Source organism: Ambystoma mexicanum, chromosome 2p (genome assembly GCF_040938575.1).
Source record: "Ambystoma mexicanum isolate Mex_15411 chromosome 2p, UKY_AmexF1_1, whole genome shotgun sequence".
Classification (NCBI taxonomy): Eukaryota; Metazoa; Chordata; class Amphibia; order Caudata; family Ambystomatidae; genus Ambystoma; species Ambystoma mexicanum.
The window spans coordinates 364,705,049-364,721,844 of record NC_090923.1 but is presented as its reverse complement, the minus strand read 5'-3'; the positions used below and the strand labels follow the sequence as shown (position 1 = coordinate 364,721,844).

At 45.6% G+C, this 16,796-nt stretch overlaps 1 protein-coding gene across 4 annotated transcripts in view; it reads right to left on the bottom strand.

Annotated features, from left to right (window-relative positions):
* PRICKLE2 (prickle planar cell polarity protein 2) overlaps positions 1–16,796 on the bottom strand; it is a 1,392,985-nt gene that overhangs the window by 94,066 nt on the left and 1,282,123 nt on the right. For all 4 annotated transcript variants that reach the window (XM_069643708.1, XM_069643709.1, XM_069643711.1 and 1 more), the window contains one exon: positions 15,102–15,941. In XM_069643708.1, the coding sequence (XP_069499809.1) occupies positions 15,102–15,941 (840 nt within the window). The remainder of the gene's footprint in view (positions 1–15,101; positions 15,942–16,796) is intronic.

Genomic DNA, 16,796 nt, shown 5'->3' with positions numbered 1-16,796 from the left:
GTGTTGACCGAACTGAAGCGGTCAACAGCATATCACAGCTCTATCTGCGCCTTTACCCACTATGCCCTACTAACCCACTCTACCATCTTGCCTTACAGAGCCGCCAGAGTGCCAGGGGATCACTTCAGTGGTGATGGTGCGCAGTATAAATTATCCTTAACATAACATAACAATAGAACAATAAATGCCTTTCTTTTTATTCCTCCTGCTTCTGGGAAGAAACCGCGGTGCCAGCCGCACACCGCTTTCTCCCTGCCCATAAAAACACTTATGAGGCATAACATGGAACAGCAGATCATTTTCCTGGGGAGGTGCACCAGGTTTGGGGTGCCGGGGGGTAGGGTCACTTTGCATAGTCAGGTAGCGTCTGCTGCCAGGGCTGTCATAAGAGTGTGATCTGTGGTGCTTGCCAGCATACAGGCATGGGGGGCACAGCACTGGTAGAGGCTGCACTCGGGAGGCTCTCTTCTGCTTCCCCTCCGCCCCCAGTCTCCTGCATGCACCCTACTGAGGGGCCCAGTGCGTCTGCTGGTAGTCTGTGACTGGGAATGCCTGAATCCGATTCCAGCCCTTGCCCGTTAGGCGACACTTTTCCCAGACTGGGATGGAATTTCCTATAAAGGCCCAGGAAGAAGGGCCCAGAGAGACCAATTGTGTGGTTAGTGGTTTCTAATGCTGTTAAAAGGCCACTTCTCTGCTGCACTGGCGGGTTGACATGGAGGCCCTTTCCCGTAAACTCCCTGCTGCGGCACTGGATGATGCTCTCGCGGCTTTGTGCTCTGACTGCTGTCATTTCCTGGATCCTATCTGCTGGGAATCCGCCTTCTTATTTTTAGAATGCGTTCAGAAGAACACACGACTGATACAAAAGGTTAGGGTTGCAATCCAATTTGCACACGGCAGCTCGGCCCTCCCAAACAGTGTTTGAATGTTTCTTCAAGCGTCATTGATGTGTCTCATCCTCACAGCTGAAGTGGTGACTGCTGCGAGCTTGCTCTCAACTGTAAGCACCGCTGCTCAGAAGTAGATATCCACGTATATTGCAGTGGAATGGGGTATTGGCACCTGTTCATTGCTATGCTGCTGTCACCAAGCCATTCGCTGCTTCCCGATAATGGGAATTCACTGTATTATGCACTCCACCTCATCTATGCACCCCTATGCCAGAGATATGAAAACTGCCTCACTAAATGGTCCGTATTATGTAAGGTTTGCACCAGTGAAAAGGAGACTGTGTTTACAGTTTCTCTTCTGCATGTGCTAGCAGGGAATGAAGCACATATGGGGTTCTCTCCTCTTTCAAATGCAACCACCCGGATTGCTCCGAGTCCTAACACGTAGCAAAATAAATGTTGAAATATCAGTTTGCTCCAATTCCTATAAGGTAATCCGATGAAAATGTTCCAAACCAGTTTGCTTTAGTTCTTAAAATGTAAGCAGGCGAACTGATGCACATACCGTTGGCTCCATTTTTTGACAAAGCCTATTTAATAACCAGCTTATATTAGTTAAAATGTCTTTCTAAACGAGGGGGGTGCATTGCATGTAACAAATGCAACGTGTTTCGCAACGGTTTAACGTGGACTGTGGGGCCAATGGGAACATGTTTATCCTTATTCTTTGCAAGTTATGACCTGCCCCTGTCTAGGCATGTCTTATGCCATCGACACCCTCTTGCCATTTTGTACCTTTTGGCTGTTAGGCGGCGCTTATTAGGCAAAATTATTGTCCCAGGGAAAATGTGAGGTGAGGAGGGAAACACAGCTTGTGGGTGTTTGGCTTTTTCTCCACCTAGTGATTGCCAACAGCCATACTAATCCCTATGGTCACTCTCAACTATGACAAGCCCTTCTGCACCCAAAACAGATCCTCCTGCGAGCTCTTTGAGCTAGAGTTATCAAGCAGTAGCAGAACACTCTGCGCTGCAAAGGTCCTGCTAGTGGTCTTTCAAAGCAGTCTTCTGAGGTGTGATTGCTTAATTGCAGTTGTTAATGTGCTACTGATGTAATAAAAATGGCTTACCCAAGTGTGCCTAGCAATTATGTCCTGTTAAAAACAGGCATTGGCCAAGCCAACAGTTTTTGTTTGTTTATAGGTATTAGACAGCCATTTGCCAGACACTGCTACCATATGCCAAGTACACAGCATTCCAGCTGTTGCCATTAATATGGCAGTGCTGAAAAACACAACCCTGTGCCTACCCAAAAGTTAAAACTGTTGGTTTTGCAATGCTGGTCTAAAAAGCAAACTGCTCTGTGGCTTAAAATGCCATTTTCCCAGCACACTCCACACAAAGCACCTCCAGTGGGCAGAGTGGGAATGACATTATGGGCTCTGGAAGGAAGACTAGCAGCCATCTTTCAAATGCAAAGGGGCACATGTGCCATTTCTCTTGCACTACTTATCCACAAAGCAAACAATACACCCATCCAAGGAGACTGATGGCTAAAAAGACATATGTAGCACAGAGGGTATTTTCTCAGTTACATGTGTCAGCGTCACAAGGTTTTTTGCACAGCCAACAGTTGTCTATGGCTTGACTTTGCAGTGCTGTTTTCTTGCCTGTTGGTGCAGTCACTGTACAGGTCAGGCATACAAAAGACCAGAGTTTTGTGCCGTGAATGTGTATTGGCTACATGTGGCAACTAGGGGTTTTAAGATGCAAACGTCCAATGCATAGTTAATAGCAATAATTTGCATTTAGATAGATTCGAACCGCGTTGGCAGGCTCTGCACAGATGTCAAAGCAAGCGTTCTCCTCACTGTGCTATCTGGCCGGCTGATAGTTGAAGCCTATGTTAGCTCTTGTACATGGCCTAATCTTCAGTGCTTTTTTAAGCCTAGGTTCTTGCATGTCAACCCCTTGCTAACACGGTACACACATGGCAAAGACATATGCAATTATATTCACTGCAGTTACGGCTGCGCTGGTCATTTAGGCCGCGACAGGAGAATATGCAAATAATATTGCTTGTATTGTCTGAGCCACTCATGGGCTTATTAAGAGTATAATGGTAAATCTGAAAACAGGAGGTATTTCTAATACTTCCTCTTTTTTACCGACCATACTCTTATGAGCTATAAAGTTACCTTCCTATTTGCTTCTGCCTTATCCAGAACAGGACTGCAAGACTTGTCCTCGGCCTCAAGCCCTGGGATCGTATCTCTCCAGCCCTGAAACCTCTTCACTGGCTCCCAGTGGCTGCAAGGATTGAATTCAAAATCCTTTGCATTGTCCACAAGGCTTTCTGGGGCCTGGGTCCACTTCACCTTCAGCTGTACCTTCGTAAATACCTTCCCTCTAGATCTCTTTGCTCCTCTACCTCTGACTCCCTCAGGGTCAGTCGTTTCTCAAAGAAGCGAGCTGGGGTAGATCTTTGTCTTTGTCTGGGGCCTTCCTCTGGAACAGCCTCCCTGCCACTCTAAAACTCGAGGAAAACCATCTCCGGTTTCAGAAGCACCTCAAGCCCTTCCTCTTTGCTTCTGCCTTCTTCCCTCCTCTCCCCTGCTGATCTGCTCTCTCTTGGCACTGTGCACCTGGCCAACCCCTGACTTCCGGGGCCTAGGTACCCGCTCACCTTGCCACCCACCTGCACTGCCTCCTGGCAAACCCTTGCACTGGGGCCTGTATCTGTAAAACCATAGAATCCCCCCACCCTTTTTTCTCTCTGCACTTACCAGACTCACCCTGTCTGTTGCCTCGAATCTAGCACTTGCCACCTGCTGGCTGCACTACTACTGTCTGTTACTTGTTATTATTAATTTATTTATTATTTATCTGCATGCCTTTGCTCTGCACTTTTCACTTTTGCCCCTTTCCATGCACTTTTCCCGTTTCCCTCTCCCATGCACTTGCGCGTTCTCAATGTCACTGGGCCTAGTAAGAGCGTTGTTCTTGTTCTCCCTTGTTACGCTCCCTTGCCTTGTCGCGCTCTGAAACACCCGTGTACGAGCAATAAAATATAAACAAATCAATCAAACCTCGTGTGTTATTCTGGAATTACTGGACGCTGTAAATACCGCACAAATAGGGGTTGAAAACCTTCCAAAACCAAAGTTATTATTAAAGCATCATTTTACCACCACCGAAGAATGGGACAAGTTACTTTTTTAACCCCGCTTGGCAGTCTTTCTCCGGTCAGGCATCCCTGTCACTTGCAGGTTGAATAGATGCCAGGGTGTCAACAGAGAGGGTGCGGGGGGCGGGGGGGTTCCTTTGTGCATAGGTCGCTCACTCTGAAGAAGGTGCATTACTGAACGATCCCGTGCATTTTTTCTTCATGGGACACTAGTGGCGTAAAGTCAGGGTTGGAAATGCAAGGCACAGATGTTTAGCCATCCGGACACGGTGTATTTTCAGAAACCCTTCCTGCATTATTGCTGAAACAATACTGCAGACGCAGTGAGACTTACAACAGTCAGGATGCCACAGGCACAGGGGGTAGTAACAGTAAAAATTGCTGCGAAGCTGGACGTTGTGGATAAACCCCGATACTGGTTGGCAGTGGTCGAAGTGGGCGGGCGCGGTCGGGAGCGGTGCTCCTACACTTATTTCAATTAAGTTTTACCGTTCCTATACTTTTATTTTAAAAAGAAAACGTTCCGGAACGGTTTCGTTTTAAAATAAAAGTGTAGGAAGAAGTTGAAACTTGCACTTTCAGTGCACTGCACTGGACGTCTCCTTAAAGGGCAGGCACATGTTTTTTGGGGTTTTTATTGTGCATGGGAGGGGGCGCAGCGATGGGGTCTGTGTGGAGCGGTGCAGGCCAGTAGGTAACATAGTTCCACTACTTCTTCATGTAGACTTCGACCACTGCTGGTTGGTAAGGGCACTGGGGCGCGCTGTGGCAAATTAAATATTGCTACAAAGAGCTGCAGGTGCACAAGTGGATCCTGCTCCCCACTAGCCACAGGTGCCGACTGCCACGCCACAATTCGCGTCAGCTAATAGGGAAATTAAATGCAAACCTGAATGAATGAATCATGAATGAAGAGAGTTTAAGCAATGACGATCGCCATATCCTTCGCGGGCGCCAAAAGCACAATGGTAGAGGCGCTTTTGCATCGACGAGCACCACACATGCCCACACGGACACCAGTGTACACATTCATCTGAAAGCCATACACTTTAAAAGAGTATAACCTATATTTTTCAGTCCTGACAAAGAAACTCATAAAGAGATGCAACTTTGTAACCACAAAACAAAAATGTGCGCAGCCCTAAAACCTAAAAACAGCATCCTCAAGTGTGCATTAGGCACGTGGCACAGTCCTGTAGTGTCGCAGTCACTTGTGCACTGCTCTCGAGCGGTCGGACTTGGGCAGCTGCCCCCTGCGTTTTCTGAGACCAAGCCAGGCGAAGAAGCCAGCGAATCCATGAGGAAACGCCAAGGATGCGATTTAGCGCCTTTTCTGTTTAGCTGCGTCATCTTTGAGCTTCCGGGCAGGGCGCAGCAGAAAATCAATGGGTTGCTCTCCTCATGCACACATTACAACACCCCACCTTCTCATGCGGACGCTTCAATAGGCGTGAAATGCATTCCATGGACCAGGACATTGAGTAGAAGGCTACTGAACCCAATGTGTTTGGCTGCTGTCTGGGTAATCATGAGTGGTCCATTTATAAGAGGAATGTACAAATAGGGAAGGTGTTCGCATATAAGGCGTTTAACTTCTCAGGTCCTATTAGCAAAGTGAGTCGAGATCGATCTCTACCGGAGGATAGCTCAGGGGCAACGTGCTCACCTTGCAAGCAGGACGACGCAGAGCAACACAGGTTCGATCCCCGGGTCCGCGCTTAGAAACCTCTGGGTAATTAAGCTCATTATAAATAATCTATCATATCGTATCTCCTGTGTGGAGGGTCTGCAGGGGTAATACGGACTCTAAGACACTGGCCAGCCCCAGACTTCAGGGCTAAAGCCTTGATCACAAATGTGCGCTGGTACCAGGCTGCCAGCACAGAACCCTACCCTTCACTACAGAACGATGACCTCTTGTATCAAGCTCCCTGCTGGGCTGTTATCGGAGCTTCAATGCTCTTCTGCAGAGAGGAATTGCAGGAATGTTGGCAAGTGCCGCTACACATGAGCGTCCATGTCCTCCTCAGGAGTTGACGTCTTACAGGTGTAGGTTTAAATACATACCTACTATATATTTCCATTCTGTAAAATATCGTTCCAATGTATGTTAAAGTTTCTTCTTCTTCTTCGATGACTCCAGAAACCCGAAGTTGCGCAGGTTTTGAAGAGGTATTTTAGATCCACTCTCTATGTTGCATTAAACATATACCAAATCCAAGACCCCAACTCCAATGACTTTTACATCAGAGTTTGGGGTCCAAAGGGAAGGGAACATATACCTATAAACCCAGTAGAAAGAAATAGATGAGTAAAGCAGACATTCTACTATCAATTAAGCAGCTTCCCACATTCATTCCCACCGACCATCTTCCATTCCACTACAGGACACATATTGGCCGTAGGGGGGAGTTCTGCTACTCATCATGAGTAACAGGGGCAACTCACTTACCTACAAAACACGAACGGCAGTCCAACATGTCTACAACCAACAGAAATGCTGCCATGCTGTTACTGATATGTAAGCAGTGCTGTCCGGAATCAGAGGGTTTCGCCGCGTGCTCAAAAGGATATTTCTGATTCAAAGGTACAATAAAGTCATTTGGAGATATGCTTGCGAAAGGTAGACGGTAGTGGCCGCTTCGGGAAGGACGCAGAACCAGAATAAAGAAACCAGCCTATCCTGAGCCCGCATTCCCTTGCATGCAAGACGCCCCATCCACACATCTGGCTTGGCATGCAGGCGGAACGACCCACAGCCAGACCCCTCCCCCCCTCCCGTTCATATGCAATTATCTCGTACGCACCCAAAATGTCCATATGACACTGGCAACCACGTGGCTGCTAAACTGGGTTTACGTCCTACCCCTGTGGGTGCAACTTGTGCAATGGCAACGACAGATTTTAGAAAGGCATCCCAGCCAATGTTTTACTTGTTCACCTCTCCTTCAGAGCCTGAGCGTTTCAATCCAGCACACGTAGAGCGAACCCAGTACATGGTGTACTTTTTAAATTAAGTATGCTCCCTAATGGTAAACTGTTAGAACTTTTAAGAAGGTTTTGATGAGTTATTTAAACAGTGTGTCAAAAAGAAATCCCAGAACTTAGTACAATTCCTTAAAAAGCCATATTTAGGTCATTCATTTATTTGCACGTTTTTTCCTGAAAAGGTGAAGTCTAGTTTTCCAAACTGAAAATTGAAACCGTTTAAAGCACTGAGTTGCTTTTTGGCAGAACAGTGCATGCTGGAAGACTGGGGCAGGCACAGGACAGCACTGTGCATTGTAAACTGGATTCAAACACAGGGATCAAAGAGAAAACGGAAAGAAGGATAGCAAGGGCGTGGGATGATGGCAGCAAGCGAGACTTAGGCATGACCATCTAAATCAGGTGGCAGGAGCACTTAGAGTGGCAGTCCCAAACATAGAAACTGTGCAAATACAACAGGCCCTTAGTCATTTGCAGATTCCCTCACTGAAACCTTAAATAATTATTCAAATTGCATTGTAAAGGGGAAAACATCCTTTTGGGACAGACCACACATGCATCCCTTGAAAAAACACGTTGGTCAAGAGGAACCCATGATGTTATCTAGATACAAGTATAAGGTGGGCTCAGTTGTGAGCACATGGCCTCCATCCTCACTTAATGCCATTGTACATTTTGATGGGGACCAAATCTCCAAAGTCTTTGGGTCGATTCTCTGGAGATAACGGTTAAGTGAGTGCGTCTTGGATCATGGGCACTTATCAACCCATAGAACTTACAAAGGACTGGGTTTTTGTTGATTACAGAGGCTTAGGACGGTGCCCAATTGAACTTGTACTTTCTACAAAAGAAGGGTCCTAACTCCTCTCAACAATTCACCCTTAAGGATCCAAATGAATCTGTTTTGAAACCTTGCAAACTCCCCTCCTCAGTTGCAACAAATTACACTCACAAGTATGATTGGAAAAATATATATATCGCTATGTTTTATTACAAAATTCATTTTATATATTGTAAAACCTTTTTTTTTTTAAAACAACATATCAACCACCTCAATCCTAATGTTTTAAACAAAAGGAGAGAAAAAGAAACTGAAATAGAAAACTGATAAACAACAGATAACAAAAGAATGGTCCTGAGATAGGACCTGAAAAGTGCTATATACTTGTGAGTCAGAAACCTGCACCATTAATAAACAAAAAAACAAAAAAACAGTTACTGAAGAAAGTGTTACCCTTTGCGGTTGCTATTAACATTATAAAACAAAACATCCATTTGTATACTAAACAAAACACATAACATGAAAAATACATCACATTAGCATCTTAGGTAAAACCACAAATCTGATGTCTAATCTAGAATCTCTTATATTAGTACTGAGATTCTATCACTAGTTCTAGGTACATAACAGCTCTTGATGCCTTATTGAAACTGTGACACCATTTTCACAGACTCATAAACCCGCCATGTTTCATTCCCATTATCCTTTAAAAAGATTGTTAACGGGAAATTCTTCAGGGGGATATTCTGTAAACAACAATTGGCAAAACAATTAATGGAATGATTCCATGTACATTCTGTGCAACTTGATGCAAAGGAGAGAGGGCAGCTCTTTAAGGAAGGCTCCTTTTACTGTGAAGTGCCAACCTCTCTGCCAACTTATGAATAGTAGCAGGGGTAACAGAAGAGTCTTCGTGTGTGGAAGGTTAACTCTCTTTAGTTTGGGTCCTTTTATTTAAATGATAGCTGAACCATAGAAATCTTATGCAGCCGTGATCATCTTGGGGTGTACAGAATTAATTCAATGCCACCGCGCTGTTACCTTTCTAGCACTTGGTTGTGCCGTGTACTCCTTTAACACCACGTGTACGAGCACTTCTAGGTCTCGTCTCCATTTATCAACCCACCCTTGACGCATCTGAACAAAGTTATTAGAATCCTCCTATATACATATTTAGCTTGGTCCTCTGTGAAAGTATAATCTATATTGTACATGTAGAAAATGCCTAATGACGATAACCACAACTGCTGATACTTGCCAATTAACTCTCCAAATTGGTGAGATTGGAATAAGGGCAAAAGAAAGTCTCATGCGACTGTGCACACATAATGAAATGAGGCTTTGATGTGTACACAGTTCCCCTCCTCTACAAGTTCAATAATACATTTATCATCAAAGAAAGCCCTATTATTTCATGCTAGCATACCAATTGTATAGGGATATTTAATATAGGGGTAAAGTGCCACACTTTTCAGAAGGGCATGGGGTTTCTCCCTTTTTTAGTCGGCTCAATTGGAAAATGGGGAAAATCTTTTTAATAGGAAGGACAGTGCATTTTCTGTAAGAGGATAACAAATGGCAGGCCTGTGTACATGAGGACATGACTCCTTCTCTATGGAGTCTTAAACATATAATGCATAACATATGGCAGATGCCATTAGTACAATTTTATAAATATAAGTGTGTTTTATGATATTAACCTTCCAAGAGCCCACCTAGTTCTATCAATGCATTGGCAATCAAATTCTGTAAAAGGAGACCCGAGTCATATACCCTGCTGAAAGGAGAAAGTCGGCAGAATGCAACATACCATTCTAACAAATAAGTAGAATTGGGGGTAAAAAACCCCTGCTCCGTGTTGGACATTGCTTGAAGGGGCCTATGTAGATGTAGTGATAGATGGAAATGCACATGTAAGATAAAACAACCTCCCTACACATTTGTGGGGGTGCTTGGATCAGATTCATGCCTTGTCATCTGGCGACTTTTCATTGTGTTTTTTTTTTCCTGAATATTTTCTTCATTGCCTTTACTTTTTTTTTATATTTTCTATACCGTGGGACACATCCAATACCCCTTATGTTCATTCCTTTCTATCCTTATAAACTTTATATTCAGAAATAATGCTCTTTATGACTCCTTGTAAACTCAAGCATGTTAATTACCTGCCGGTGTCCATGCCATGCAGACAGGATGCTCCGATATCAAGGACCCACTGCTGCACTGGAAGTCACCATGGAAGTAAGTGACCACAAAGGGAACAGAGACGGGGCTTCATTCTCGTCTTGAGTCACGTATGTGCTATGTTAGTACTGGTATTACTTTTAGTTACAGTGCCGTTTATATGTCACACAATACATGACAAACCTCTGCTCCTCATGTCCCCTTCAGTATATGGTGTCGTGCTCCCTCTGATGCAAGACACCTAACCTGGTGCAGGGATTTTGTTTCAATTGACGTCAATACGTTGGATGTTTTATTTTTTTAACAGCTTTAAATGTGTTGAAAAAAAGTTTAAGTGCTTTAATACATGTCACTTTTGAAGCTGTTTTATAAATTGTGTGGTCACGCACATAGATGTCTGCTCTTCCATCGTCACCTACAATAGTGAGCTAAAACACATAACAGACATTTCTCCTTATTAACTAGCGACTGCGACCTGCCAAAGAAAGTTCGCATGAAAGATATCTGGAAATGGAGTCATGCCCTTAAGGGCCACATTACGAAATAGCTGAGAAAGGCCCCGGCAGAGGGGTAGGCAGGTCCAATGGACTATTGCCACCCGCTGAAGAAACCTGGCAGTACAGGAGGCTGTCTGATTGGCCAGGACCGCGTCAGAATGGGGAGGCGCCATATTCTAATCCAGCTCAAGCGCCCTGAAATCAGAATCAGTATTACAAAGCCAGCAGTGGTGGGTCGGGAAGCCGCAGGATTTTGGACCTGCACATTGCCATTCTTTGAACTCAACCGCAGAGCCCTGTGGAATGGAGCTCTGTGGCTCTTTGACTTCTGCTTTGGAGGCCACATAGACCCACTCCAAAGGGTTGGGGGCACCACATGACACCTCTACACAAGGCGACATGGGATTATTTTTCCGGAACTGCACCCCAACCGTGCTGCCTGTGGAACAGGTTTACTATACAATGAGACCGACTGGAAACAATCTGTAATATGACCCTGCGTGTTTAGGTGGCCATTATAATGCATGGGGATGCCTTCAACATGACACGCTCATTCATAAGAAAGCACTAACATGCCCCTAAAAAAGTACTATAACTATTGCATTAGATTTCCTTTTCCTTTTAGAGGGCAGCATGATGGGACAGCTAGAACATTAAAAGGAAATGATGTACTGGATTGCGTATAGTTATGCAGGCACCCAATGAATAATAACATAATGATACATGTGTCACATAGAAGCTCTTAAGGCACAGGGAGATGGTATAATCAATCAATTTCTACAAAGAGTACCAAGAGAGTGCCAACATATATGAGTCGAAGAAAAAGGGACACACATACACAATTTCATAAATTATCTATAAATCATGTCATCTCTTTAAACTACATCCCATCCTAACAAGCAGATTCCTTACTAAATGCATGTGCCCTTAAGCCACCTTTCTGTGGACTATGCATCCATCGTAGCCCATGCCTTCTCCTTAGACGCCCTCCCGCACCTAGATCGCGCCTTTCCCTGGCATCATGCCTCTTATGCCCAATACTCTTCCACCTCGGGCCACACTTCCTCTCTGGACACTTCTCACTAGATTAGCTATATCACTCTTAATACGCGGTAGACTGTTGCTCTGCCCAATAGTCTTCGAACGGTAGAGGTGGCCCCCAGGGATGCCCGAAGGATGTCCAAGCGGGGTGTGAGGCATTTTAAAAAAGGATTAAGGTGACTGCATTTGACAGAAAATATAAGTAGTTATGGCTTGTTGGGGACCGGGGGGTGTGGCAACAGTATTTTTACTTAACGGGTGCACAGCGCAAAAATGTGTGGATACCAGTGCCCTACAGCAACATGCTGCTTACAAAAACAAACCCTTGCCCTTTAACTGTTGCTCTTAGACTAAGCCTTCAACAAAGAGGTGGTCTGCTCTGCTAGGTTACACTTCCAAAGCACGCAAATGCGCGGTCTGCTCTGCTATACACTTCCAAAGCACGCAAACAGGCGGTCTGCTCTGCTAGTTTATACTTCCAAAGTACGCAAAGAGGCGGTATGTTCTGCTAGGTTACACTTCCAAAGCACGCAGCAGAGAGGCGGTCTGCTCTGCTATACACATCCAAAGCATGCAAAGAGGCGGTCTGCTCTGCTAGGTTACACTTCCGAAGTACGCAAAGAGGTGGTCTTCTCTGTTAGTTTACACTTCCAAAGCATGCAAAGAGGCGGTCTGCTCTGCTATACACTTCCAAAGCACGCAAAGAGGTGGTCTGCTCTGCTAGGTTACACTTCAAAAGCATGCAAAGAGGCGGTCTGCTCTGATAGGTTACACTTCCAAACCAGGCAAAGAGGCAGTCTGCTCTGGTAGGTTACACTTCCAAAGCAGGCAAAGAGGCGGTCTGCTCTGCTAGGTTACACTTCCAAAACCGGCAAAGAGGCGGCCTGCTCTGGTAGGTTAAACTTTCTAAGCAGACAAAGAGGCGGTCTCCTCTGCTAGGTTACACTTCCAAAGCAGGTAAAGTGGCGGTCTGCTCTGGTAGGTTACACTTCCAAAGCAGGTAAAGAGGTGGTCTCCTCTGCTAGGTTACACTTCCAGAGCAGGTAAAGAGGCGGTCTGCTCTGGTAGGTTACACTTCCAAAGCACGCAAAGAGGCGGTCTGCTCTGCTAGGTTACACTTCCAAAGCAGGTAAAGAGGCGGTCTCCTCTGCTAGGTTACACTTCCGAAGTACGCAAAGAGGTGGTCTTCTCTGTTAGTTTACACTTCCAAAGCCCGCAAAAAGGCGGTCTGCCCTGCTATACACTTCCAAAGCACGCAAAGAGATGATCTGCTCTGCTAGGTTACACTTCAAAAGCATGCAAAGAGGCGGTCTGCTCTGCTAGGTTACACTTCCAAAGCAGGCAAAGAGGCAGTCTGCTCTGGTAGGTTACACTTACAAAGCAGGAAAAGAGGCGGTCTGCTCTGCTAGGTTACACTTCCAAAGCAGGCAAAGAGGCGGTCTGCTCTGCTAGGTTACACTTTCTAAGCAGGCAAAGAGGCGGTCTCCTCTGCTAGGTTACACTTCCAAAGCAGGTAAAGAGGCGGTCTGCTCTGGTAGGTTACACTTCCAAAGCAGGTAAAGAGGTGGTCTCCTCTGCTAGGTTACACTTTCAAAGCAGGAAACAAGAGGCGGTCTGCTCTGGTAGGTTACACTTCCAAAGCACGCAAAGAGGTGGTCTGCTCTGGTAGGTTACACTTCCAAAGCAGGTAAAGAGGCGGTCTCCTCTGCTAAGTTGCACTTCCAAAGCAGGTAAAGAGGCGGTCTCCTCTGCTAAGTTACACTTCCAAAGCAGGTAAAGAGGCGGTCTCCTCTGCTAAGTTACACTTCCAAAGCCGGTAAAGAGGCGGTCTGCTCTGGTAGGTTACACTTTCAAAGCATGCGATGAGGCGGTCTGCTCTGCTAGCTTACACTTCCAAAGCATGCAAAGAGGCAGTCTCCTCTGCTAGGTTACACTTCCAAAGCAGGCAAAGAGGGTGTCTGTTCTGCTAGGTTACACTTCCAAATCACGCAAAGAGGCGGTCTGCTCTGCTAGGTTACACTTCCTGAGCAGACAAAGAGGAGGTCTGCTATGCTAGGTTACACTTCCAAAGCATGCAAAGAGGCGGTCTGCTATGCTAGGTTACACTTCCAAAGCACGCAAAGAGGCGATCTGCTCTACTAGGTTACACTTCCAAAGCATGCAAAGAGGCGGTCTGCTCGGCTATGTTACACTTCCAAAGCAGGCAAAGAGGCGGTCTGCTGTGGTAGGTTACACTTCCAAAGCATGCTAAGAGGCAGTCTGCTATGCTAGGTTACACCTCCAAAGCAGGCAAAGAGGCAGTCTGCTCTGCTAGGTTACAATTCCAAAGCAGGCAAAGAGGTGGTCTGCTCTGGTAGGTTACACCTCCAAAGCAGGCAAAGAGGCGGTCTGCTCTGCTAGGTTATACTTCCAAAGCACGCAAAGAGGTGGTCTTCTCTGGTAGGTTACACCTCCAAAGCAGGTAAAGAGGCGGTCTGCTCTGCTATACACTTCCAAAACCCGTAAACAGACTACACTTGCAAATCACACTTCCTTTTCGCACCAAGGGCTCACTAGGGACAACTCCTCTATATTGTGTTTACAGGATCTGCAGTGGTTTGATCTACATTTTAAATCTGGACTGTTTGATGGTGCAATTTGATCACAACAACCAAATAGATATATAGATAAATAGGGGGGTGAAGGGGCAACAAGAAGGGGAGAATGGCGGGCACACTCCCATTCTAAGAAAGGGGGAAACGGTTTACTTGGCAGCATCGAAAGGCCACGATGAAACAGTCCACTTCTGAAAAACTGTAGGTGAACCCACATAGAACCGTTTGCAGATCTCATGCATAGGTACCCCCCTCGTTGCATTCATGGGTTACTGACTGAGGGGAGAGCAGCTTAAACCATGGTTGATGCTGTGCCAATGGGGTTAGACAAGCAGACATCCAATCTTAAGCGGTTAAAGAAATAATGACTATGGTTGACTGTTCAGAGATGTTTTGCTTTTTTTTAAAAAACACATTAAGATTGAAACTTATGCAGATTTTTTTAGCAGAGTCTGTTCAAGGTTTAGTTCACCACAGCAAAGAAAAGGGAACAACAAGTCTCTACTGTACGAACTAGGTTCCTGTTTTCCAATCACAACCCCTAACATGTATATTTCCAGACTTCTCTATTAACACATTTTACTAGTGTGCAGTGGTGGAAGCACCACCTAAAGTCAACTACACTCTTTCACTGCTTCCGTCATTAATAATAATAGGGATCAAATGAGTAACTTGCTGCTTTACTACCGTGCCCCGCCAACAGGCCAAAGGCATCTCTGTTGCTCTGCCTTCATCATTAAACCGACGGAAGGCCCATCTGTCATCAACTGCACCTTTTCTGCTAAGACTCTCAATGAATTATACGCTCCAGTGGAGAGATCAAAAATCCAATTGTGTGCATCCTTTCAAAACCTCACAGTGCAGGTGTTGCCGGTGAACATGTTTTGACATGGAACTGGGTTGCAAATGGAAGGATGTGCACTCGTCTCTGTCTTACCTGTGGCATTTGAAAGCGCGAGGGACTCCATTGATCCCCTTGGCGTCTGTTCCGTGGGGGTGAGCTCCTCTGTGAATTTGCGAACATTGATTGGGAGCCTGGTTGGGATCTGCGGGGCAGACAGGCCTTGAGATTCGTCGTAAGATGGAACTCGGATGTTGGGTCTGGTCTCAAAGCTCTTGCTGGGCATCTCGCCGTAACTCTCCTGCTGCCGTAGCCTCCCTTGGTAATAATCGTCCCTGCAGTCTTGTACGAATCCCTCACTGTGCCCCATTTTGGCAGTCGATAAACTTCTCTTTGGGTTATTGATTTGCTTGGCCCACATATCTGAGGGAGCCATCTGCCCTGGGTTATAGGAGGTCCTGATATTACACTGGCTGAGAAGCTGCAGAGGACTTTGGGACTGGCTCCGCTCCATTTTGTTCCCATAATGGTACAGCTCGTCTCTGCTCCTCCACAAGTGTTCGCGGTTTAAGCTGGGATTTTGACTGGACACACTGAGCAAATCCATCTGCAGCGAGAGCGGGTCCACATCTGCAGACAGTCTATTGGAGGTCACGTGCAGCTGGTTCATCTTGCTTTCATCCGGCTTGCCTTTGTTTTTGCCAACTTTGGCACTTCGTCGCGACTCCTTGGCTCGGGCATTCTGGAAGGCCGAGTCTGAGGAATCCGAGCCATTGGGATCCTCACCGGCGCTGCAGGATCTGGAGCAAAATATCTGCCCTTGCTTGGGAAGGAAAGGGCGCCCCAAGAGCGACTTCTTGCAGTGGGCACAACAGAAGCAGGTTTCCGTGGCGTGCCAATGCTGCCCGTCATACGTCATTTGACCCTGGTCGATGCCTTTGGGAGACAAAAAGGGGTAAAACCTGTCAGTGTCAGACAATGAAATGGAGGCAAAGGTCAAAGATCAAATAGTTACATAAAGGGAAAAAGTAAAATCTCTCATCATGAAATGAAGGTTAAATCCAAACACCACATATTGAAGTAAGGGCAATACATATAGATCGCATAATGAAATAACAGCCATATAAAGAGCGCATCATCATCATATAATGGAGGCAAAACCAATAGAACATAAAAAAAAACAAGGAAAAAGAAACAGCACATAACAAAAGTATGACAAACCCCAAAGATCACAATGAATGGAAGGTCAAGTACAAGGATCATACAATGTGATGAAGACAAAAGTCCCATAATAAAATAGCACAGAATGAGATTATTTACTTTATTTATTGGTCACTTATTAGGCGCTTATACAATTAGCAACACTGTTTCAAAGGGCCCACAGGGCAAATAGGGTGGGGACAGGGGAAGACATTGAATTACAGCAAGGATAAAAAATTGCAATAATAGTGCAAACAAAAATGAGAATAAGGGAAGGGGAGACAAACCTACTATGCCTTGTGAGTGTTCAGAACATGCAAGTGCAGAGGGGGAAGAGGGAGGGATAGGTGCTGTGGTGCTCATGGAGAAGTGCTCAGGGTAAGTGCTAGGAGGAGGAGAACATAAGTGCAACCACCGATGAGTGGGTGAGCCAAGTAAGTGCAGCAGAAAGAATGCGGCTGGAATGAGAGATGTGGGGGCAAAAGGCAAAACTCAAAGATCGTAATGCAAAAAAAGCTCAAATTCAAAGATCAAATACAAAAGGAAGCTCAAAATGCTTCCATCTAGGTAAGTCTCCTTACTTTGGCAGGA